General features: G+C 39.5%; 1 protein-coding gene across 2 annotated transcripts; it reads right to left on the bottom strand.

The window, feature by feature from the left end:
* Nucleotides 1–258: 258 nt before the first annotated feature.
* Nucleotides 259–24,866, bottom strand: LOC117403931 (arylsulfatase K-like). Of its 2 annotated transcripts, XM_058987623.1 has the most exons (8): nucleotides 24,263–24,866; nucleotides 23,553–23,682; nucleotides 20,452–20,611; nucleotides 19,657–19,939; nucleotides 17,318–17,489; nucleotides 14,614–14,838; nucleotides 13,228–13,443; nucleotides 259–3,280 (listed from the first exon to the last, which is right to left on the bottom strand). In XM_058987623.1, exons 1-8 carry the CDS (start codon nucleotides 24,410–24,412, stop codon nucleotides 3,006–3,008), a joined length of 1,611 nt encoding a protein of 536 aa, XP_058843606.1. In that variant the 5' UTR covers nucleotides 24,413–24,866; the 3' UTR covers nucleotides 259–3,005. The 2 variants fall into 2 exon arrangements, with proteins under 2 accessions (XP_058843606.1, XP_058843613.1); XM_058987630.1 differs by lacking the exon at nucleotides 13,228–13,443.

Genomic DNA, 24,866 nt, shown 5'->3' with positions numbered 1-24,866 from the left:
AAAAAGTATTCTGATTTAATAATAGAGTGACACAACTCCCCGAAGAGAAATAATATGTTTGAAGTATTTTGATCTAATAAGAAACATTATATTTAAACTATCAAGTGTTTTTGCTTGTTAAGGCTCTACTATAATACAAATAGACTGTAAAAACAGGAGCGAGCATTTCATTTAATCAATTTAAGAATGAGTTCAGTGTCTTTCTCCAACTAAACAAAAAATCTTATACAATATCCATTAAATTAAAGAATATACATGTTTACTTTATATAAAGGTTTTATTGCAATAAAAAACAACTGTTAGGTTGGAATAAAGTGTAAACTGAATTCAATAATTTTAGTACACAAAAAACCTACAGAAAAATAGCCTTGCCCTTATCTGCTTGCAAGCGAAGTGGTGCTAGATATTGAAGGTTCTTTTTGGCAGTCAAAGTGAGATTTACTTGTAGTCCACAGTTTTGAATCCAAGTTCTTTCTATGATAAGAAAACCTGGCAGTCGAAGCGAGCATTCCACAAATTAGGGGAGTTGTGTCCAGTATCAGTTCTTATCAAATAAGTAGCGACTTTCTTTGGGAGAAAACTGACTTCATGCGGTGAATTTTGAGAAGTGCTTACAATGGTGTTTCATATTAATCAAAACAATAGTCTTGGCAAGAAAACAGGGTGTCTGAATCGTGCTTGAGCAGGCAACTTTTAGAAACAGAGAGGTCAGGCATACGAGAATGGCACAGTTAAATAAGGCTATTATACTTAACATGTTTGTTATAGCTTAAATTTAAATGAAACTAACTGAACTGACCACGTATGCTTATTCAAAGGCAGTCTTTGTCCCATATTTTGTTAACACACATTTGTATATGAAGTTAAACTGGCCCATTGACAACACACTGAAAAGGTAACATAATATGCAGCTAAGAGGGACATATCATTTTGACCTAGGTTAATATAATCAAATAGAGCTGGTGTTACATATTAAAAACATCTCTCATATATACACATATACTTGTATTATATTATAGCAAGGATTCTGTGAACTTTGGTCCACCTGACTTTTTAGAAAAAGGAGGAGTTGGAAAAAGAGAGCGAGGAAATCATGTTCCAATATTTTTTGGCAAGAAGTTATATCCAATCAGTTTTAAAAAAGGAGTTGACCAGGTCCTTCTTGAATGTATCACTAACTTAAAGATAAGAGATGTCAAGGCCGAGTGATGATTAGATTTACTTGGGACTTCAATGGAGGGAAAGTCCTATATAAGCCCAAAGCAAGACCCCATTCGATATCTCTCGACTTGCTAACTACAAGCTGATGTGATCCATGCTCTGACGGTCTCTGAAAAACTGATTGCTGTTTGGTCAAATTTAGAAGTCTCTACCTTTTGAAGACAGTTCTTATTTTTCCAGTCCTTATATTCTACACTGCCATTTATTTTGGAAGGTAAGAACTAATGTTGATGCATTGCTATAAGGTATAGAAATTATGTTTTAGTCTTAAGAGAGTGATATACTGTATATTGAATATTCTAGAATTTACCAGTGGGCGTTTTTAGCTTTATGCATGCATAGCCTGAAGGCTAAATATATAATAACCATTATTGAAAAACTATTCAGAATTCTTAAAATGTATGAAAGCACAATAGTATTTATATTTGGCAAATAGAAAAAAAATAAGAAGTATAGTGCAGTGTGCAATAAGTGAGCTATATGAGAATAAGAAGTACAGTGCAGTGTGTAATAAGTGTGCTATATGAGAATAAGTACAGTGCAGTGTGCAATAAGTGTGCTATATGAGAATAAGAAGTACAGTGCAGTGTGCAATAAGTGTGCTATATGAGAATAAGTACAGTGCAGTGTGCAATAAGTGTGCTATATGAGAATAAGAAGTACAGTGCAGTGTGCAATAAGTGTGCTATGAGAATAAGAAGTACAGTGCAGTGTGCAATAAGTGTGCTAACTGAGAATATATCATCGGCAATTAACAGATTCCTACGATGTCGTGTATGATGTACTCGCCTATTTCAAACTTTGCATACGATTCGTATCAAATTAGCTTCATGCTGGGCTTGTTTGTATCAGAATATCTCATAGGGAGCTCAGAGCAACCCACAAACACATATGAGTGAGTCTAGTGTATAAACTATCCTTAAGAGTGCAGAAAATATAAACCGTGTTCACAGTGCTGTATTGGTGCATTACAGCAGAACTGTATAAAAACAATACAGGCTATATAATAACCGCAGACAGAGGTGGACACACTGATGTTTTATATGGCAGTGCCACAATCGGGAGAATATATATTTTTCCCTCCATAGTGAATTATAAAGTGCAATGCCAATCACCTTCTTTTTTAAATTTTTTGTGTAAACTCCAAGGCCGAACATGTATTTAAGAAAAATAAAACAGTGCTCAGTTCTCAGTGCTGTGAAAGAGCAGGCTAGAAATGTCCGCTCCGCTCTCCCACTCCATATACACTTGGCTTGCTCTGTTCCCCGTTCCGCTCACACACTCTGTCCCCAACGCAGGGCCGGATTAACCAATATGCCAGTAACACCATTCACCATAATATACACAGGGCCCCCAAAATATGGGTTAGCATAGGGCCCCCACTTCCTTTAATCCGGCCCTGGCGATATATAAATACAATTTAATAAAAAAAAAAATAATAACAATAATTGAGTTGTGAATCCACCAGAATGAATGGGACTAACAGGAATCTACTATAGTAATTGTACCATGTTGTAAGTGACACCAAAGCTTGAAAATAATACTTACAAAAATGACAACCACTGCATAATATTGAAGTGAAACTCCAATAAAATGTAATGACAGAAAGAGCCACATGTTTTATTTACTGTGTACCATCAGAGGTCAGGTACACTGTAATATTCGTTTAGTTTTGTGTGAAGTACAGTTTGTAAAGTTTGCAAATGAATGACCCTAAGGGCATCTACAGTACATCCCTTTGTAAAGTCCTGCCTACAAGCTGCTATAAAGCATTTCCAAAAGCTCTATAAGTCTCCTTGAAGCCATTTCTTAATTGCATTCTCGTAGTTTTTCGGATCTTTCTGCCAATCCGTGTGCCATCGAAGGTTAGCTATGACATCTGTGTAGTTGTTTCCCAGACTGCTTTTCCAGGAGATGAACTGTTGCTTGTTGTACTGGTGCACAGCCTTGGACACCGCAGGGTAGTTCACAACGGAGCGAAGCAGCTTGTCCAGGCTTGCTGTGATTGAAGGAAGCTTTGCTGCCACATTGTGCAACTCCTCCTGGTCAGCAGACAGATCTGTGAAAAAGTAAAAGATCAACACTGTTAGAAATCAGCAGAGCTACACGTGGCTGGATTTTTCTATTTCTACTTTGTACAGTCTCAAAGAAACTACTATTACTGAAAATTAAACTAGCTACTGTATGTGCTAATGAGTGATGCTGTGGTATGGACGGGGGAGAGGGGGAGCAGGTGTGGTATGTTACAACATAACCATTTCATACAGCAGCTGTCCATATAATCAGACAAATTGAAAAACCAAGGCAAAGGAGGCTGCCATATTGCAGCTCTACAGTACAGACAGAAAGGGGATATGTTCAATCTTCTGAACTGCCTGCAATCCTGTCAGCCAACACATTAAGCCCAGCTGCGTTCACACCGTCAGTGGCAGGGATACCAATTACCCTGAATCCCTTCCTACGCACCTTCAACCTGGGTGATTGAGTAATTTTTGTGGGACACAGCTAAAAAATGTATCCATTTGATGAGGCAGTTCTCTGTGCATTTTGCAAAGTTACTGGGAAGTTGTGTGAAGCTGAGTTGATAGACTTGGAGGGAAGTTCATCTGTTTTTATCTTTGTCACATGGTACATCCTGATGGAAGGCATAGATAACTGCAAAACAGAAGGATCAAACATTTCCCATCCAGAATAACTTTGAGTGTATACATGAGTGCACATGTACATATGTGTCTTTCTGAGTGTAGATGTGTGCACATGTATGTATGTGCCTTTCTGCGTGTAGACGTGTGCACATGTATGTATGTGCCTTGCCCGCTTGTGTTTGGCAGGGGACTGGGAGTTCTATAAAAATGTATACTCTACAATTAATGTACAGTAGATCCCCATTAATCCGTGCATATTGGGACCGATTTGAGCACAAATTAGTGAAAAACACTGATTAGCCGAAATTGAGTTTACTGTTTGGGAAATACTTTATTATACTTTAATACATTATTAATTGAAAACGTGAAAAATGCAATAATACAAATAAAATATAATGTCCCAACAATGGTCAAAATATATACTGTACATAATCAGTGTTGTTCAGAGCAAGACAGCTGGGTTGGCTTGCACTATACTGTACTCAGTTTAATTGAATTAAATGATGACCCTCCGCTTCCACACAGATACGCTGATTTCCGCACTACTAAAGCATACAAATATCCACTTCTGCATAGATCAGATGATTTCTGCACTAATACATTTTGATAATGTCCTGTGTTAAACTGCATGGATTATCGAAACACCAATTATTGAAACACAGATTAACGGGAGTCTACTGTAATACTAAATGGTTACAAAACAGCATGTACGAGAAACATTGTCCAAACTGGTTAGATTTTTTTTTTTTATTCACATGTCATAAACCAGCTGGGTAATAAAAATGTACATATTTCTCAGTTTTCACATATGAAAGAGGATCTTAGGAGCATCATCGTGCATCCCTCTTACAATGAGACTATACAAAAAGCAAAGGTAAAGTGTAATGTGCATATTGTAACCCGTTAAGGTTCATTACTCTTAGATTCTGATACTCTCTATAACTTGTGCTGAAGAATGTTACTTGTAAGTGTAACATATGCAGGTATGCACACCTCCACCTAACTAAAATACTTGCTTTACAGTAGCAATGACGTTGTTATACCCAAGTTATGGTTGAACACTTGTGTAAGGCCTAGTTTCCACCTACAACCCGGACTGGTCACAAAGCAGCAATACCCAATAGAGAATACACCACACAACAAAGCAGATTCTCAGCGTTTTCTTTTTTTCAGAAACAAATCACTTCGCTGGATGAAGCTTTGTTAGCCTTAGACTACTGATGTTAATCAGCATATATTCTGAACAATTCCATTTTTCAAGCACTGTTCTTTGGAAGCTGTTGCAGGCTGTTTGTTTTTTATTTGTGAGTCATTCTTCATTGACATATCAAGGAGATGTGTTCAGTTAACCTGATGGCTGCTGCTAGTTTACGTCTTCTTGTGTCTGCGGCTGAGCCGAGGGCCAAATTCATCAGAAGGCAAAGCGTCCCCTTCAAAGGCTCCTTTGCTGCCTCTGCTAAACCAACGTCAGCTTGCTACTGGCTGAAGGTTATCTTTTCATGTGCAGCCCTCCAGACTGACATCAAATGACTTTTCATGAAAAAGACAAACTACTGTAGCTGGAAAACACCCTGATCCCTGGACAATCACATCTTTCCAAACCAGACATTTAAACTGCTGTAGCCAGTGTCACGAATGCATCTAAAACCTGTCTTCCCTTGTACAAGGTGCGATCACCTTTTTTGAGTGGAAGGTGTATGCGGCAGAGATAGATGTCTCTTTGATAGAAACACTTTACTTTATTTGAAGTTTTCCCACTGATGATGGGAATGGGAATGTAGAGATGGAAGCCCTACTAACAAGATTTAAGTTTTTGCAGGTATCAGGCTTTTAAAGACACACCTGTGGTGGCTCTGACAGACTCACTGAGAGCAGAAACTGACCCAAGACTGTGCCAGGTACTGGAAGCAGGCTGATCTTTGGGATACAACATTGAACATTTGTGAAACTGCATGTGTGTTAAAATGTTGTAATAACTGTACTGTGTTTTAAAGAATATAAGCCAGCAGAAATACTAAACAAATTGTTAAATCACACTGTTCAGACAAAAAGTTACAATATGCTCTGTATTAACCTATAGTTAGGCTAGGACATTTTATATTCCTGTTTATTCTGTTATAACAGTAAAAAAAATTATTGGATCTTTGTAAGTCTGAGTAAAAAGGGAACTAGGTTGGGGTCATGCTGACCAAAAAACACTTGTGAAATGAGCTAAGCTTGTCTTTGTCTGAGCTACCGTTGCCAAGGCTTATAAGCTTGAGCAGAAAGGCAGACGCGAGCATCAAGTATCTTACTTAGAGAAGTAAGCTTGATCTGAAAGTAGTCTTTAAGCTAAACACAGGTATTCTAGAATAATTCAAACAGAATTTAAGTGTAAATGTTTTATTTTAACAGAAGAACTGTCAAGTTTGAAAATAAGATAATATAGTGCAGAAATTAACTTAAAGTAAAAACTTCAGTCAATGCAGAATGGTACCAGTCTGTGTCAAGCATATAGTAGGATATGCCAAAGAGAATGTAATTAATTTGTTAACCTTGACTTTGCTTGAAACGGAACGGTACTAGGCGTGGGTAATTGAAGGAAATAACTTTTTGGCAACTAATGCAAGTTTTAATGTTTGGGGGTTTGAAATCCAAGGTTTCTATAATGAGTGCTCTTATACATAATAAGAAATACCTCCTGGTACAGGAAAGGGGAGTCAGTGGTGAGCTATATATGGCTTAATTAAATCATAGACATTAATAAAGACCTGGTAAAAACCAGTGAGGGGGAGCAATAGCATAGGACCGTGTTATGCCACACGTCTGAGAAAATGCTTACAGAAGACTCTTCTCTTAATAATGGATGGCCCCCAAGGGTCAGTCTTGGCCCCCAAGGGTCAGTCTTGGGTCCTCTCCTGTTCTCTCTCTACACCCGCTCCCTGGGCCCCCTCATCGCATCCTATGGTTTCTCATACCATTTCTATGCTGATGATGCTCAGATTTTCCTCTCCTTCCCCACCTCTGACTCCACCATCTCCTCCCGTATCTCTACCTGTCTGTCTGCTATTTCCTCCTGGATGCACTCGCATCACCTCAAACTCAACCTCTCTAAATCTGACCTCCTTTTCTTTCCCTCCTCCTCTGATCTCTCTATCTCTGTTCCTCTGGAATCTACCACACTCTCTCCCTCTTCCTCCGCTAAGAACCTCGGAGTCACCCTGGACCCCTGCCTCTCTTATTCCCAGCACATCTCCACTCTGGCACGCACTTGCCGATTCTTCCTGAGCAACATCCGAAGAATCCGACCCTTCCTCACCAACTATGCCACCCAGCTCCTGGTCCAGGCCTTGGTACTCTCCCGCCTAGACTACTGCAACTCCCTCCTGGCTGGCCTCCCTGCGTCTGCCACCTGTCCGCTCCATCTCATCCAGAACTCTGCGCCCGTCTGGTGTTCTCTCTGCCTCGCTTCTCCCACGCAACTCCACTACTCCGCTCACTCCACTGGCTACCGATCACCGATGCCTTGACCAGACTGCACCCAGTTACCTCCAGACCCTCATCTCTCCCTACACCCCCACTCGACCTCTCCGCTCCGCCTGCACTAGAAGACTGGCTCTACCTCCTCCAGAGCCCACTCCTTCTCCACCCTTGCTCCACAGTGGTGGAATGACCTTCCTACAGATGTCAGGACCGCCCAGTCCCTGACCACATTCCGGCGCCTCCTTAAGACTCACCTCTTCAGACAGCACCTGTAGAACTCCTCTGTTTTTCCCCTGGGACACTATCACCCTTCCTTAAAATGCGCTTTATTTGCTCTTATCTGCCCCCTATTTTACTGCATTTAATCCTGTACTTCAAAGTACTGTAATCTGCCAAGTGTTTAATCTGTAGTATTTTGTAATTAATCATATCCTGATGTAACTACCACTGTCACTGTTATCTGCTGTATTATTGAATTGTATTTTGTCACACTTGTACTTGCTTGAACCAAAGTCATTGTATTTATCTTGCTCTTAATTGTATTATTACTTGTACTGTGATTCTGAAATGTATTTGCTTACGATTGTAAGTCGCCCTGGATAAGGGCGTCTGCTAAGTAATAAATAATAATAATAATAATAATAATAATAATAATAATAATAATAATAATGACCTCGACATAGAAGCAGGTGGTTCGGAACTTGCCTGAACAGGATTTTTGTAAAAACAGAGAGAGGTCAAGTTTAGTTTAAAGCACTGAATGGCTGAATCTTTCTATGTATTCTTCATATACTTGCACTGTATTCACATGTATGCTGTGTTCAGGAACTCCCTGGTACCAAAAAAGAATAACATCAGTTCAAAAGTTCACCTTACATATTTTGGAGATGCAGGAGAGGTGGACTAGGGGATGATGGCTAATTAATCTTATAGAAGGAGTTACCGGGTGTTTTGAAAATGTTATTCACTTGAAGGACAGGAACTGTCAAGGCATATTAATGTTTAAGATTTAATTATGACTTCTGACGTAAAAAGCGAAAGCAAAAACTCCGGGGTAAAATCCTAGTCAAGTGTCACTCAACTTGCTAACTATAAGCTGATGTGATCCATGCTCTGAAGGTCTCTGATCAAGCTGATTTCTGTTTGGGTCGTATTCAGAAGTATTTGCCTTTGAAGACAGTTCCTGTCCTTACACTATATTCTACACTTCCATATATATATTGGGAGGTAAGAACTATTTTGAATGTATGTCTCTTTTATATTGATGCACTGCTATAAGGTATATAATTTATGTTTTAGTCTAAGAGAGTGATATATATATCAGATGTTCTAGAATTTAGCAGTGGGCGTTTTTAGCTTTATGCATGCATAGCTTAAGGGCAAAACATGTTATAACCATAAACGTATTGAAGTATTAATGCTACTATACCTGTTAAGGCACTGGACCTCCCAGATTTCCTGTCAGTTGGGATTCAACGTAGTCTGTAACTACTCAATCCATTTTTATGCATTTAATAAACCGAAGGAGTACTGATACTACTCCCGATTCGTTAAAACTTCAAATCGAATGAGTCTGTGTGAGCTTCTTGATTATTAAAAGTCATCTGGATACGTTGCAAGCCCAGTGCACGAATGATCCGCTTACAGGAGTCCGAAACATCTTTATATATATATATAAAGAGTACGTGCGAATCTGACACCAGCAAATATTTCCTATAAATCATCACAGCCCAGGAATATGCAAAACACTAATTAATGTGTTGTTTTAACATGCACAATGGATCCTTGTATGAAATGTCTACGTGTTATACATATGTGTGGTATACTTATGTTATAATATATATAGGCCTTGAAGTTTTCAGGGTTTATTTTTGATCATATGATGCCCTTTAAACTTATTTTGAGCCGATTCTGTTTCCTAATTAAACTCAGAAAAAGCTGCTAAATACAAAACAATGTCACTTGTTTTTACCTTCATATCCTGACTGAGCCTGTTTCTGTTTCGCTTAATTTTTATTTCAAACAGATGTGATAAATTATGTTAATTGCTCATCGCTTATCCTAATTGCATTTCATTCTTGCAGTCGCCTAGTTTATCATTGTGATTTTCTGATATTCACTTGTTTAACAGAGTTGTCCTGACAGAGAGTCTTTTCAGCATAAAATACCCAGTATGGAGTGTACACTGATAGCAAGTCCATCATTTAAAACCTCCTTGATTTGTAGCAAAGAAAAAAAAATCTTAAACTCAGTCTTTAATTAGTACTTTTCTCTTTATTAGGATGCAGAAAATAAAAACTGAAAGGTTCAAGCCCTAAATATATATTATGGTGTTTTTTTTTAAGTAGAATAATAGAGTACGTCATAAAAGGGATGCAACACAAGCTGATAAGCTATGTCTACTATACACAGTAAGCACATTTTAATTTATAAATCACAGTATACACTTAGCACCATCTGATTCGATAATTTATTTTTTTAATTATTTTTTTTTTACGATATTCAGCCTAAATATATTACAGAAGAGAACCTGCAGACGCACCGCCCCAGCTTTTACACATTCACATACAATCAGAAGAGAACCTGCAGACGCACCGCCCCAGCTTTTACACATTCACATACAATCAGAAGAGAACCTGCAGACGCACCGCCCCAGCTTTTACACATTCACATACAATCAGAAGAGAACCTGCAGACGCACCGCCCCAGCTTTTACACATTCACATACAATCAGAAGAGAACCTGCAGACGCACCGCCCCAGCTTTTACACATTCACATACAATCAGAAGAGAACCTGCAGACGCACCGCCCCAGCTTTTACACATTCACATACAATCAGAAGAGAACCTGCAGACGCACCGCCCCAGCTTTTACACATTCACATACAATCAGAAGAGAACCTGCAGATGCACCGCCCCAGCTTTTACACATTCACATACAATCAGAAGAGAACCTGCAGACGCACCGCCCCAGCTTTTACACATTCACATACAATCAGAAGAGAACCTGCAGACGCACCGCCCCAGCTTTTACACATTCACATACAATCAGAAGAGAACCTGCAGACGCACCGCCCCAGCTTTTACACATTCACTGAAGAGGTTCAGGACTATAAGGCAGGCACGGGGTGTTTAGGTCAGGAAGGAGGTGCAATCACAATGCTGTGCCAATGGGATTGTCTTGTGCACATCAACCCTGTATCAATACCACATGGTGACATCTCCTTAGTGTCCATCAATGCACCAATGTTTATCATGTTAAAGGCTTAAAAATGACAAGCACCTGTCAGTTGATTATACAATATTACTAAATTGTGATCACATAACTTGTGTGTTTCATTTGGCATATTAATGTACTCTGCACTGAAGCTCCACAGCCCAATCCGTTTATAATATTTTCTACCCATCCATTAGTTTGCTTTTTCACTGAAGTGTTTGGACCTAATTGCAATCCCCACACCGTGCTCCTATCATTGTGTGTAATTGAGGGCAAAGAAACAGTGGCGGTGGATGGTAATTAGGTACTTCTCTTTTCTGCTGGGTAATTATACTTCTCCAGTTGGCCTGCTTACAAAGGGAGCAAGTCCCATTACTTCTAAGCAGGTATCATTCTCCTTTCAGCACTGCTGGTTCGTTCTTACACGGTTACACTGCTGGTTCGTTCTTACACGGTTACACAGCTGGTTCGTTCTTACACGGTTACACAGCTGGTTCTATCTTACACGGTTACACAGCTGGTTCGTTCTTACACGGTTACACAGCTGGTTCGTTCTTACACGGTTACACAGCTGGTTCGTTCTTACACGGTTACACAGCTGGTTCGTTCTTACACGGTTACACAGCTGGTTCGTTCTTACACGGTTACACAGCTGGTTCGTTCTTACACGGTTACACAGCTGGTTCGTTCTTACACGGTTACACTGCTGGTTCGTTCTTACACGGTTACACTGCTGGTTCGTTCTTACACGGTTACACTGCTGGTTCGTTCTTACACGGTTACACTGCTGGTTCGTTCTTACACGGTTACACAGCTGGTTCGTTCTTACACGGTTACACAGCTGGCTCGTTCTTACACGGTTACACAGCTGGTTCTATCTTACACGGTTACACAGCTGGTTCGTTCTTACACGGTTACACTGCTGGTTCGTTCTTACACGGTTACACTGCTGGCTCGTTCTTACACGGTTACACTGCTGGCTCGTTCTTACACGGTTACACTGCTGGCTCGTTCTTACACGGTTACACTGCTGGCTCGTTCTTACACGGTTACACTGCTGGTTCGTTCTTACACGGTTACACTGCTGGCTCGTTCTTACACGGTTACACTGCTGGTTCGTTCTTACACGGTTACACTGCTGGTTCGTTCTTACACGGTTACACTGCTGGTTCGTTCTTACATGGTTACTTTTAGAGACATTATGACTGACAGTGTCCTTGGTGCCCATTTAATTTCATATTCAAGTGGTACTAAATTCTGAAAATGGGTGTCTCTACTACATATTTCCTGAACTAAAGACTCGATCAAACTGCAGACTCTGTGTCTTGTCATACAATTGACAAATTTAGAAGTACTAAAATAAAACATTTTGACAAAAAGCCTTTCTCAATGTCTTCAACACTTGACAAAACTGTTTTGCACGACTATTTCCCTCCCACGAAAACAAACAACAGACCTTTGACATAAGAAGAGACTGTGTGCATTAATTTGAAACATTTGCCTTCATACAATACAGATGAGGTTATAAATTCTGAAGCTGGTGATGAATCATTCTTGTGAGTGTTACCAGTGGGAGGGTGTGGAGGCATGCCTGCTAACCTTAGTCACACCAATGCTCCCTGCCCACACTGGGAGCAGGGCGAGGAAACACAGAGACGGTTAACAAACATCACTTCACCAAAAATGGATATAAAATAACGGTTTTCTTTAGATACGGATAAAATGAACAGGACAGCGACTTCCCTTGTCGTTGGCTATTTTGCTTCACACACACCTCTGCATCCTTGTCCAGGTGTATATTTAGTAAACACAGATTTCACATCCTGGGATATTTTTACACATTGACTGAATGTCACATCCTCCCAGTAGCACTCAAATCAATGCTAAGTGTCAGTTCACTGGTTCCATTTTTGGTAAAGCTGTAGCTTTTATACGATCCACGGAGAAGAGAATTGATAAACCTGAATCTGTATATTCTACAAATAAACATGGTTACATAAACAGCAAACATGTAATGCATATAACTGTAATACAATTGTATGTATTAAAAAATGTAATACATCCAAATAAGTAAATATATGCACCTATCGGCAAAGCTTTAACTCATAAGTTACTTAAAGAAGGTTTTTTTTTCATGCAGAACTAAATTGCCTTTATGCCACTTAAAAATATAGATGTTTTGTCCTTTGGTACACAGCGTTCCAGTTTTTGAAATGTTGGCAGAAATCACACCTGCATTAACTTTCATTTGTTATTTACTGTAACCATTAGTCTTTTGCTCTTTGTTGAATGTATTTTCCAACAGCAAACCATGTCCTGTATGTTCCAGGTTTTAGCAATGTGTTTCCACACATACTGTTCTACTGTTCTTTGCTATCTGACTTCACACATTAAAAAATATTGACAGGAAAACATAGGGCTCTTACAATTTACTGTCAACATGAATGAACCAAATTGGTGAATTTCTCAAATATCCAGGGAGCACTGCACTAAAAGAAACATAATAAATTCAAACCTTTTTTTATTTTATTTTTTTTTATTGAGTTTCTTTGAGTATTTCTAAATTGTACCATTCTGGAGTGTTTTACAGCTATGGAGGAGACGGTGAATCAGAGCAGAAACTTCCATTGCTAGGAGTCTGGTAGTGTGCAGCTTTCAAAACAGTAAGCCCAGCTGACTTACCAAAGAGCTGAGGAGGCGCTGAAGAGCCGTCAGCGTAGGCAATGTACTTCCACTGGCCCCGTCTCAACATGTAGGTGGAGGCGTTCACATCACAGCCATGGTATTCACTGAGCACCCAGTCGGGGAGCGGGCCTGCCTGGGGCGCATCCTTGAGGGACAGCAGGGGTAACAGGGAGTGCCCACTTACCCTGCTGGGGAGAGAGGTACCAGCCATATCTGCACAAGAAGCAGGGTTTAAGAGTCAAATTAGGGACTCACACCACACAAGGTGTCGCTGTGTAAAATGACACAGCATTTAATAGCTTGCAGTTCTAAAATCTCGCAGTGTCTACTTCTGGTTTTTTTTTATTAGGAGTAGTTATGATAATTAAAGTAGAAGATGCTTGGATAAACAGGATTGCATTGTTATATACTTCTTCTTTATCGCACCACTTGCTAAAACTACATTTCAGGGGTATTGTGCAGAACTGGAATGCACTGGAATCCACAAGGCTGACAGTGACTATGCTGATCATACTAGAGCGAAGCCCCAGCTGAAGCATTTTATTTAGACTGCGTTAGTTCTTCTGCAGCTAGAGGCATGTGTGTCCGAGCACCACGTCCACATGGTATTATTATTATTATTATTTATTTCTTAGCAGACGCCCTTATCCAGGGCGACTTACAATTGTTACAAGATATCACATTATACATTATTTCACATTATACAGATATCACATTATTTTTACATACAATTACCCATTTATACAGTTGGGTTTTTACTGGAGCAATCTAGGTAAAGTACCTTGCTCAAGGGTACAACAGCAGTGTCCCCCACTGGGGATTGAACCCACAACCCTCCGGTCAAGAGTCCAGAGCCCTAACCACTACTCCACACTGCTGCCGATAGAATTTCCCCTAGAAAAAAAAATGGTAACAGGGCAACAGAGCGCCGGGTTCAGGAAACAGGGAGGGCTCTTCAGCAATTGTATTTGAGAGTGAGATTTTGGGTGACATAATGAAAAATCTACAGATGTCCCGTGGTATGTAAATGTAAAAAATGCCCTTTGTAGGTTGCAGGATATTTTGAAGTTAACATTTTAGAATTTCTGTAGAGGGGCATGCCACCAAAGCACCCTGGAATCGCCTCTCTTGCTTCGTTCGCTCACGACTGCACTATGAGCCACTCCTGCCATGAGCCGCTCGCTCCCTTAATGCACCACGAGCGTACAGATTTTCATCTGTGAAATGTTTGGAGGCTTCGCGTGAGCCAATAGAAATGCACTGCAGTACATTTTGAATAGACTATAGATGATCTAATTCCATGAATTTCAGAACACAGTATTTATACCTTGGCATTACAAATACTGTTCTACATTGTAGCAGTGGGCTTACACAAGTACTTACCAAGTACTGTAGGGTACACATCCACCAGTGAGATGAGATGTGCAATCTGCTGCTTTGCCTCCACCTTGGGGCCCATGAGAAGGAAAGGCACGTGGGAGCTTCCTTCATACATGCTCATCTTGTAAAACTGACGGTGCTCCATGGCGAGCTCTCCGTGGTCCGACGTAAAAATGACAAACGTGTCGCCGAGAACTTTGTCGTCACGAAGAGCCGATAGAATTTCCCCTAGAAAAAAAGAGACATGAAAATTTTTTTTATTTATACAATACAATGAGTAGCTGCCGCTAGGGTACCAGCGATGGTAGTGTGATAAAGGGTTAATAAAAATGATTTCTGGTTCTGGAGATTGGTCATGTTAATACACATTATAATACATCTAGACTTCCCATGGACATTTGTTGCAGGAAGTTTAGGGTCAATGAGTTTTTATTCAGTATATGTGTTATTTATTTAATTTGTGGTGGACATACATGCTATGACCAAACGTTAAAGCAATGAAATACCAAAAAGGTGAGACACAAACTTATAGGACACTGTTCTATTTTTAGGGACAGATAACATACCATGTTAAAGAAATCTGTCCACATGCATTCATGTAGACCAGGGGTCTCCAACACTGGTCCAGGAGAGCTACTGTGGCTGCTGGTTTTCATTTCAACCAATCTATCAGTTACTCAATTGAACCAATTATTAGCTTAATTAGTCAAGGTTAACAAGTGATTCAGATCTTTAGCCATTGATTATGTAAAAACACCTAGTGCGTATCAGAGAGTCTCTTTTTTTAAATGACAATACCTGCTTGCTATGGCATTTGTTTCAAACACGAGTTAACTGAAGTGTGGGTCTGTTAAAATGAATGGAAACAGTTCATTAGCTATAATCCCTTAAAGACTAGTAAATCTAAATTCAACAATGAGTTCTAAATTCAACAAGCAAGGTGCGAAGGAGGCAGGCATGGGGGAGAAGCATGTACAGGACAAGGTCAAAAGGCAGCAGTTCCCTGCTTCCATCATGGAGACCATTTGGCAGAGGAGGGGATGGAGAAAGACGAAATTGGAACTCTAATGGAACACATGCCCCTTAGGGTTGCCAACTTTGTATTTTTTCAAACCTCCCCCCCTCACTACCACACACACTGCCTGCTAGAAATGATTACAAGGATTTGCAATCAGTAAAGTGTGAAAAAAGAGACGAAATCCCAAGGAGTGAAATGCAGAATAAAGCAGAATATCTTTTAGTGTAGTTCTCAAACTTAACAGACCAATAAAAAAACATGTTTGCTCAGTGGCGCATTGAGAGAGGAATGTCGACAGAGAAACAAGGACGTAGCGGGCTCTGATTAGCTAGTAGCGCAGTAAGAAGCAAAATACACAAACGGCAACAAACAGTGAGTAACAAAGATTCGCAAGAACCGTACTTTTGCTGTCCGGTCAGTGGTCCTGACCGGACACTGTACAAATTCCCTTAAAACTGGATGTCCGGTCAAAAACCGGACAGTTGGCAACCCGAGTGCCCCCTGGTGGTGAAGTATTGTAATTGTATTTTTTTTTTCTTAACCCCATTGACTGCGATGCAAAAAGAATGTTTGTGTAAAATCTTTGTTGAAGCATTTTTAAAAAACACCTACAATTAAATTGTTAATATAACCTAAGAGAAAGCACTGTGGTGCAGTGATAACATATATTTTATTTGTACAGGAAATCAGAAATCTGTAGCAGCTGTGTTTAAAAAAAAACACATTTATAAAGGTTATAATTCCTGTGAGACAGCAATTGAGACATATCTCTGTGTACCTCTAAAGCTCAGACAGTTTCTCTGTTTGCTTGGTTTTGTAAACCCACGTCATGCGTTATGAATCACAAGTTTGTGATTTAAAAATGTCAAGGGTACTCGAAGATGCAGATTACAGGGCGCACCAAAGCTGTAGGGAGAAATTTGCACATCAATTGTCACAGTTATTACACATTGCAGGACACAGAATCAAAATCAGGGCTTTGAAATCGAAGATATAAAAAAAAAAAGAAATCATGACAGAAAACAGCCTCATGTGACTAACGCTTATAAGCACATACTCCGTGCCACAGCTGTACATACAAAACAAGCATTTCAGGAACATACACCCCCTGTCAGGGCTTTACATTCACAATTAGAGCGATCAGTATTGTGCCATGGCATACACTAGTCTGGGAGTGGGAAACCCAGCTCACTGTAGAACAATCTGCCATTCTGCATTGGTAGGAAGTGGATCATATTTGGGGTACCACAGCACTTGTGAGACAGACTGTTCATTAAAATCTCTTACATATTTTTAGAGGAGACAATTTTCTAGTCTTCATCCCCAGTTCTACTGCTTTCCTAGAAAAAGGAGAACATTTCGAGGTACCATTCTACTTGTGAGATGTCTTGCTCATTAAAATGTTTAGCATATTTTTAGAGGAGATGATTGTCTACTTAGAGATACCAGGGTATTTAGTAAGTATGGAAAAATGGGCACTATTCCTGGTCTTGCTGTAAATCACTTGTTGCTTTCATAATGTATGTATGTACTCTAAATCAACAGTAAGTACAGATTATGAGCTTTTATGAAAGTACAATGAATGGTTTAATGATCAGACCTAGGTGTCATTAGATAAGCAAATAAGGTGTTAGTGTCATGGTTAAAAAAAAAAAAAAAAATTTGCAACAATACAATTGACTTACTTACCAAGCATTGCATCCGCCTCTGCACACATTGCATAATAAAAGGCCCTGATGTCTTTGATCTCCTCCTGTGTGAAATGCCAGCTACAGTTCTTGGTGTAGGTGGAGTAATAGTCCACTTGATGCATCTCTTTGAGTGGCAACCATTTAGGAACAGTAATGAGTTGGCGAGATACCTGTAATTATCAACAGTGCAATCAATGAATGGCTTTCGCTACTGGTCTTGTTTAAGGACTTGTAATTAAATGCTTTTTGTTTTATCACCAGCTCCTTATTCAGAATACAAACACGTTTGATGAGTCACTTTATCTCGTAACCTTTCTGCTAAACTACTGATGTTTGCTTTTTAAAAGTTCTTCTTTTTTTTTGCTTCTCCTCAACAGAGCACCAATATACAGCAGCTCTCAAAAGTATTCACCCCCCTAGGACTTTTCAACATTTTATTGTGTTACAACATGGAATCACAATGGATTTAATTAGGAGTTTTTGCCACTGATCAACACAAAAAAGTCCATAATGTCAAAGTGAAAAATAAAATCTACAAATTGTTCTAAATTAATTACAAATATAAAACAGAAAATAATTGATTGCATAAGTATTCACCCCCTTTGCTATGACATACCTAAATAAGCTCTGGTGCAACCAGTTGTCTTTAAAAGTCACATAATTAGTTGAATGAAGTCCACCTGTGTGCAATTAAGGTGTTTCACATGATTTCAGGTTAAATACACCTGTCTCTGGGAGGTCCCACAGTTGGTTAGTACATTTCCTAACAAAAACTACATCATGAAGACGAAGGAACATTCAAAGCAAATCCGGAATAAGGTTCTTCAAAAGGACCAATCAGGGGTAGAATATAAGAACATTTCCAAGGCACTGAATATCCCCCGGAGCACAGTAAAGTCCATTATTAAGAAATGGAGAGAATATGGCACAACTGTGAATCTGTCTAGAACAGGCCGTCCTCAAAAACTGAGTATCCAGGCGAGAAGGGCACTGGTCAGGGAGGCCACCAAGAGGCCTATGGCAACTCTAAAGGAGTTACAGTCTTCCACGGCTGAGCTGGGAGACACTGTGCATACGGCAACAATAGCCCAGGTGCTTCACAAAACTGGCCTTTATGGGAGAGTGGCAAAAAGAAAGCCATTGTTGAAAAAAACTCACATCAAATCTCGGCTAGAGTTTGCCAGAAGGCATGTGGGAGACTCTGAGACCAAGTGGAAGAAGATTCTATGGTCTGATGAGACCAAAATAGAGCTTTTTGGCCTCAACGCTAAGCGCTATGTTTGGCGCAAGCCTAACACCGCACATCATCCTGAGAACACCATCCCTACCGTGAAGCATGGTGGTGGCAGCATCATGCTATGGGGATGCTTCCTCTGCGTCAGGGCCTAGAAAGCTTGTGAAGATAGAGGGCAAAATGGATGCAGCAAAGTACAGAGAAATCCTGAAGGAAAAACTGCTGAAGTCTGCAAGAGACCTGGGACTTGGGAGAAGATTCATCTTCCAGCAGGACAATGACCCCAAACATACAGCCAAAGCCACACTGGAGTGGCTTAAAAACAAAAAGGTCCTGGAGTCCTGGAGTGGCCCAGTGACCGCAATCCAATTGAGAATATGTGGAAAGAGTTGAAAATTGTTGTTCACCAAAAGTCCCCATCCAACTTGATGGAGCTTGAGCAATTTTGCAAAGAAGAATGGGCAAAAATTGATGTGCAAAGATGTGCAAAGCTGGTAGAGACTCCAAATAGACTCATGGCTGTAATTGTTGCAAAGGTGCCTCTACCAAATATTGAATACTTATGCAATCAATTATTTTCTGTTTTGTAGTTGCAATTAATTTAGAAGAATTTGTAGATTTTATTTTTCACTTTGACATTATGGACTTTTTTGTGTTGATCAGTGGCAAAAACTCCTAATTAAATCAATTTTGATTCCATGTTGTAACACAATAAAATATGGAAAAGTCCAAGGGGGGTGAATACTTTTGAGAGCCACTTAGAGGTTTTATCTTAAATGAAAACCATTTAAAATTCATAAATAAAGTGGATCAATTAAATGACAAAAAAGCTTCTAGGAAATGTCATGCCGAATCACGAAATGTACAGACTTCACTAATACATTGTATGCCACAATATTAAAGGTTAGTTAAAAACTCAATTTCACTTCAGACAGTGTCTCCAAATGTGTCTGAGGCCACCTGCTTTTTTTTTTTTATTAAAACTGTGTCCTTTTATTGTGCTAATGAAAGTGAATCACGTAGCGAATCTTAAATATATCAGCCCACACCACACAATGAAAGCAGAGCAGTTACAGATTCTAAGGGAAGTGCTGCATCGTTACCTTTTTAAGCCAGTAGGGAGATGTTTGGAAAGTTGAAGCTCCTTTGTTTTCCCCCATGGCTGGTGTTGGGTAAGGATGCGGGAGGTTCAGACCCAGATAGAGAGCAAAGGGCTGGGAGAGCGTTGCAGCGGCGCTCCGTATCCACCGGGCGGCGCTGTCTGTCTCGTTCCAATCCTCCTCCATCACTTTCACCGTGGACGCGTCGCCCGTCAGGTTAGCCACAGGTCGGCCCTCCTGCCGCAGCAGAAAATCCACATCCCTGGTCCAGGCTTCCACACGATTACTGAGTTACAACGAGAAAGGGCTTTTCAATATTTCAAAGAAACTGTAGACTCTGCATTGATTACCCCTGCTATTCAAACAATCTCAATGATGCGTGACAAACACATGTTAAGCATGTGATTGTGAGTGAAGAACAACCACGTGTTTTCAATGCGTGTTGATGGAGCATTTATTTAGGTAGACTGAACAAGGTATATAACAGATTGCAGGAGAGTATGTGTGATGGGAAGTTTTATCCCATTGGGTTAGTAAAGGGTTTAAAATAAACAGTGTTTGGAATAAGACTCCCATTAAATAGCAGTTTTTTAATTACATAATTAAAAAAAAATTAAGTTTAAAAGTTGAGGCTCGTATTGGTCTTCAAAAGGGCAGCATGTGGAATGTACCAGTACCCATGGCTTCTCGTGTTTTATTGCTTACATATACATATACTATATCCCACATGTGTAATACAACTGAAAATGCTTACATTACTGCTCCAAACAGTACAATGCTGGCTGGTGTTTTTCCTACCTGAGCGAGTGGTCCCCTGATTTATAGTCCACCTTTCCTAATTTCTGTGTGTAATAACCATCCCTCTGCAGAAGGTCCATCCATGTTGTATAGTTCTCATCCAGGCATTTGTAATTGTTCCAAGACTCTGTTAAATGAACAAATTTACCGCTCCACATGGCTGGGAAAAAAAGGTACAATAAAAACTCATGTATTTTTTTTATTGTTAGAGCTTTATTCAACCTAGTGTTACATGCCTGGAATCAGCTATCCTGAAGAACATCCTAAGCAAGTTTTGTGACAATTGGACAAGCATACAGCATATGCAAAACTGTAAAGTGTAACATATGTATGTACAATTTTAGCAACTTTGTAACATGCCCATCAAGTTGCTACAGACCAGGGTAGGTTCCATTTCCAACTCCTTTTTAAAATTGAATTAGAATGCATTAAAAAGGAATGGGAATCGGAACTGGAATGGATTAAAAAGGAATGGGAATCGGAATTAGAAATTTATTTTAAAAATGAATTGGAAATGGAATTGGAGCTGAAATAAGGAGAATCGACACCAACCTTGCTACAGATAACATGTAACGGGTTTGAATGAGCCAACAATTGCTAAGAGACTACAGTAGAAAGTTATGGGGGGCTAGGTGGCAAATTGGGTGAATTCTCCAGTCTTAAATGCCTTCCCATTTTTTGTATTTTTCCACTAGGGGTAAAAAAAAAAAAAAAAAAAAAAGTGACTTTACAAATTCTATGTTTCCTTAGTTGTTCTTGTCTTAGGCAGGTTATCATTAACACACTGTTGCATACAGTATTTTAAATGTCTTCAGCAACCTTGTTAAAAAAAAAAAAAAAAAGTTTAAATATATGTGCCGGAGATGTGCTGACAGACAGTACCAGTACCATTTGAAATACAGTGAATGTGTCGTAGATTGACAGACAGTACCAGTACCATTTGAAATGCAGTGAATGTATGTGTTGTAGATTGACAGACAGTACAAGTACCATTTGAAATGCAGTGAATGTATGTGCCAGAGATTGACAGACAGTACCAGTATCATTTGAAATGCAGTGAATGTATGTGCCGGAGATTGACAGTACCAGTACCATTTGAAATGCAGTGAATGTATGTGTTGTAGATTGACAGACAGTACAAGTACCATTTGAAATGCAGTGAATGTATGTGTTGTAGATTGACAGACAGTACCAGTACCATTTGAAATGCAGTGAATGTATGTGCCAGAGATTGACAGACAGTACCAGTACCATTTGAAATGCAGTGAATGTGTCGTAGATTGACAGACAGTACCAGTACCATTTGAAATGCAGTGAATGTATGTGCCAGAGATTGACAGACAGTACCAGTACCATTTGAAATGCAGTGAATGTATGTGCCGGAGATTGACAGACAGTACCAGTACCATTTGAAATGCAGTGAATGTATGTGCCGGAGATTGACAGACAGTACCAGTACCATTTGAAATGCAGTGAATGTATGTGCCGGAGATTGACAGACAGTACCAGTACCATTTGAAATGCAGTGAATGTATGTGCCGGAGATTGACAGACAGTACCAGTACCATTTGAAATGCAGTGAATGTATGGAGTGATAAGAAGTTCAACTCTTTATTGCATGCAGCTAGTAATGCTGACTGTCTAGAAGCAATGCCTTTGATCTGGAAACAAAAGAGTTTGCATTTAATTTATGCAAAAGTACACTTGTTGAAAAATAATATAAACCAAAACACTCAAAGGGCCCTGTGTACTCTCACACTGTTCATGTTTGCTTGCACTGCTGCACTTGAAGAATCCAGCTACATTAACATTGTACTGAATAAATAGAGTACAGTGCATGATTCATTTGATAGATGCACAGTGAAGGGTATATATTAAAAGACTGAATAAATACAACCTGCCATGCTTTTTTTTTCCTTTCCTAAAAGAAAAAGGAATTAACAGAAAAAAACATGGTTTAAAAGCAGAGCCAGCTCCTTTGTTCTAGGTTGGTTAGTTTAGGGACTGGACTGGGAGCCGCAGCTGGTGCTCCCTGCCGCTGCTCTGTGAGAGCTCTGCTTGTGTGTGGGTTTTTTATTTGTTTTAATCTGTTGTTTGTTTTTGTTATTTAATAATGCAGCCATACTGAACTGCAGTCTTCCACCTCTGTGTTTGCTAGTCCTGTCGCTGGCCAGCCTTGACCGCAACACTACCCTCCCATAATCACCAATAGAGGAGTTTTTTAAATTAAATGCAAAGGCAATAAGGAATTGTAGTAGAGCAATAAAACATGCATGTCACTGACTTTCATCCCTCACCGTGGCTGTAAACTCAGAAGTAGTCATCAGTATGATAAAAAAGCTGATCAATATGATCTACAGCCACAGCAGTAAATAGTAAGTTTGACTTATAGGCAGGTACCCTAAAAACTTCTGACACTCTTAAGAACAGCTGAATAATGTTCTTTTCAAGTTTCATCACCATTGCATAAACTGTGGTTTAGATATATTTAAAAATGTAAGCGTAACCTTCAGACGGTTGGACAGACCGATGCACCCCCAGATTTGCTCTAAAGAAAGGCCTAAGCAAGTGCCATGGCAATTGGACAAGCTACTGTAGTAGCAACATTATTAAATAATATACAGGGAGAGAGCCGAGTACAGACAAATACCTGTGATTACAACACATTTACTAACTTGAGCAGCTAATTTGAACTAAAGAAGGTCCAGAGGAAGTTTTCTGACAATTGGTGTGACATACTTTTTCAACAATGGGGGATACTAATTGTAAAGGTATAAAACCAGCAAGAAGAAAGTACCTTACTGGAAGGACAATGCTAATTTGGAGTAGTTTCTTGCTATTTTTTAATAGATGTTTAACACCAGATGTGTGTTTTCCTTAAATCAGCAATACTCCGTGTTCATCTAACATTTGTGGTTCTTGTCTATTAAACGGTGTTCTTATTTCTGTTAACCCTGGAATTATGATCAACCCCAGTGATGTCAACTGGCCTGGTCCCTTTCAGGTGGCCTGTGGGGAAACATTCCACAAGTGTTTAAAATGGAACAACACCATTACCCAACCCAGCAGGCCTGTCAGGTTGATATAGTGGTTTGGTTTACCTGCTCTTGAAGGGCAGCAGATAGGGGAGTTAGTGTAAGAGTTGAGAAAGACAGCCCCATGTTCTCTCATGTAGTTAGTAAAGGGGAGCTGCACAGTTAGGTTCCCAGGGCCAAATGTCAGCCTGCCATCCTGTAAGGACAACAGCAGGACACCATTTCATATCAGCTATAGTTATGATACATTTTTAAAAAAACACAATTCTCTGTAGGGTAAACATAAAACAATTCCCTTTACAAGGAGTACAATTCGCATTAAATTAAGAAGTACAGGAACATTCAGGTTTTTGTTTTGTTTCCATTTAGTAGTAGGGTTTTGAACTGTCCCTGTTTTCCCAGGATTGTCTCGGTTTTGAAGGTGTCCCTCAGTATGCCATCCCAGGACACTAAATGCCAGCGCCATAAATTGAACACAAGTTAGATAAATCAGGATACACTATTGCTGCAACAGACACACAAAATTAATGGGTTGTTAATACTATAGTCGTAATATTATTATCAGCGTTTCCTATTGGATGAATATATGATTTCTAAAGACGGTTTAAACTTTTAAACCCCCCTTTTGTTTGGCGGTCTGGTTTTTTGTACCTCAGAAAAGCTTTACTGACAATTGTATCCTTCTTCAGTCCTGTTTTCTAGTAAACATGTTACCCGTGTGTAATTCCGGATTAGTTTACTGAGCATTACTGAAACTCGAGCATTACGGTACTTACAAAAGAATCAGTCATAACAATCACGATGTTAGGTCTGTGTCTTCTGGTAGCGTTGGTGGGTGACGTTCCTGTATTTTCATTCTGACAACGCGTTGGAGCTTGCAGAGTCGAGTCAAGTATTAGCAAAAGAATGAACAATGTACAGGCCATTGCTTAAAAAGATATGTCTGCAGAGAACTAGTGTTATCGTTCTCAGTGCCGCCTTTCACAAAAACAACTTTCCGTTCTTCGCGTCTGACTACATTTCATCATGGGAGGGCACTGTAATTTAATGTCTTTGCAATTTTAACCGCATCCTTTCATACAGAAGAAAAAAAAAACTAGCAGCGCACAATGCGCAAGGTTGAACAGGAAAAGAAAAAGTTTTACAAGTCCTTTTTGTCCCAGTTTACTGGAATTTAAACAATCTTCTTTATCGAAAGAAACATGTATTTATTTAATTACCCTGACCATAACAAAGCCTATATCATACGGTGTGCTTGTACTTTAGATAAAAACTTATACTTTAACTAATTTGTAACCATAGCCCATAACCATTATAATATAATTGTAACAACATACAATAAAACCAGATGGCGCCTCTGAAATGTGAACTGTTCCTTTA

Source organism: Acipenser ruthenus, chromosome 2 (assembly GCF_902713425.1).
Source record: "Acipenser ruthenus chromosome 2, fAciRut3.2 maternal haplotype, whole genome shotgun sequence".
In the NCBI taxonomy this organism is placed as follows: domain Eukaryota; kingdom Metazoa; phylum Chordata; class Actinopteri; order Acipenseriformes; family Acipenseridae; genus Acipenser; species Acipenser ruthenus.
Note: the sequence above shows the minus strand (reverse complement) of the source record. Positions and strands in the feature narration are given on the sequence as shown.

Excerpts from the sequence above, each read along its gene's own strand:
- LOC117403931 (XM_058987623.1), bottom strand. The coding sequence starts at position 24,412 with ATGGCCTGTACATTGTTCATTCTTTTGCTAATACTTGACTCGACTCTG. Across the intron at positions 19,940-20,451 it reads TCAGGGGACCACTCGCTCAG|TAATCGTGTGGAAGCCTGGA; the intron begins GTAGGAAAAACA and ends GTTGTAACTCAG. Across the intron at positions 13,444-14,613 it reads TGTGTACCCTACAGTACTTG|ATATGGCTGGTACCTCTCTC; the intron begins GTAAGTACTTGT and ends CTTCTTGTGCAG.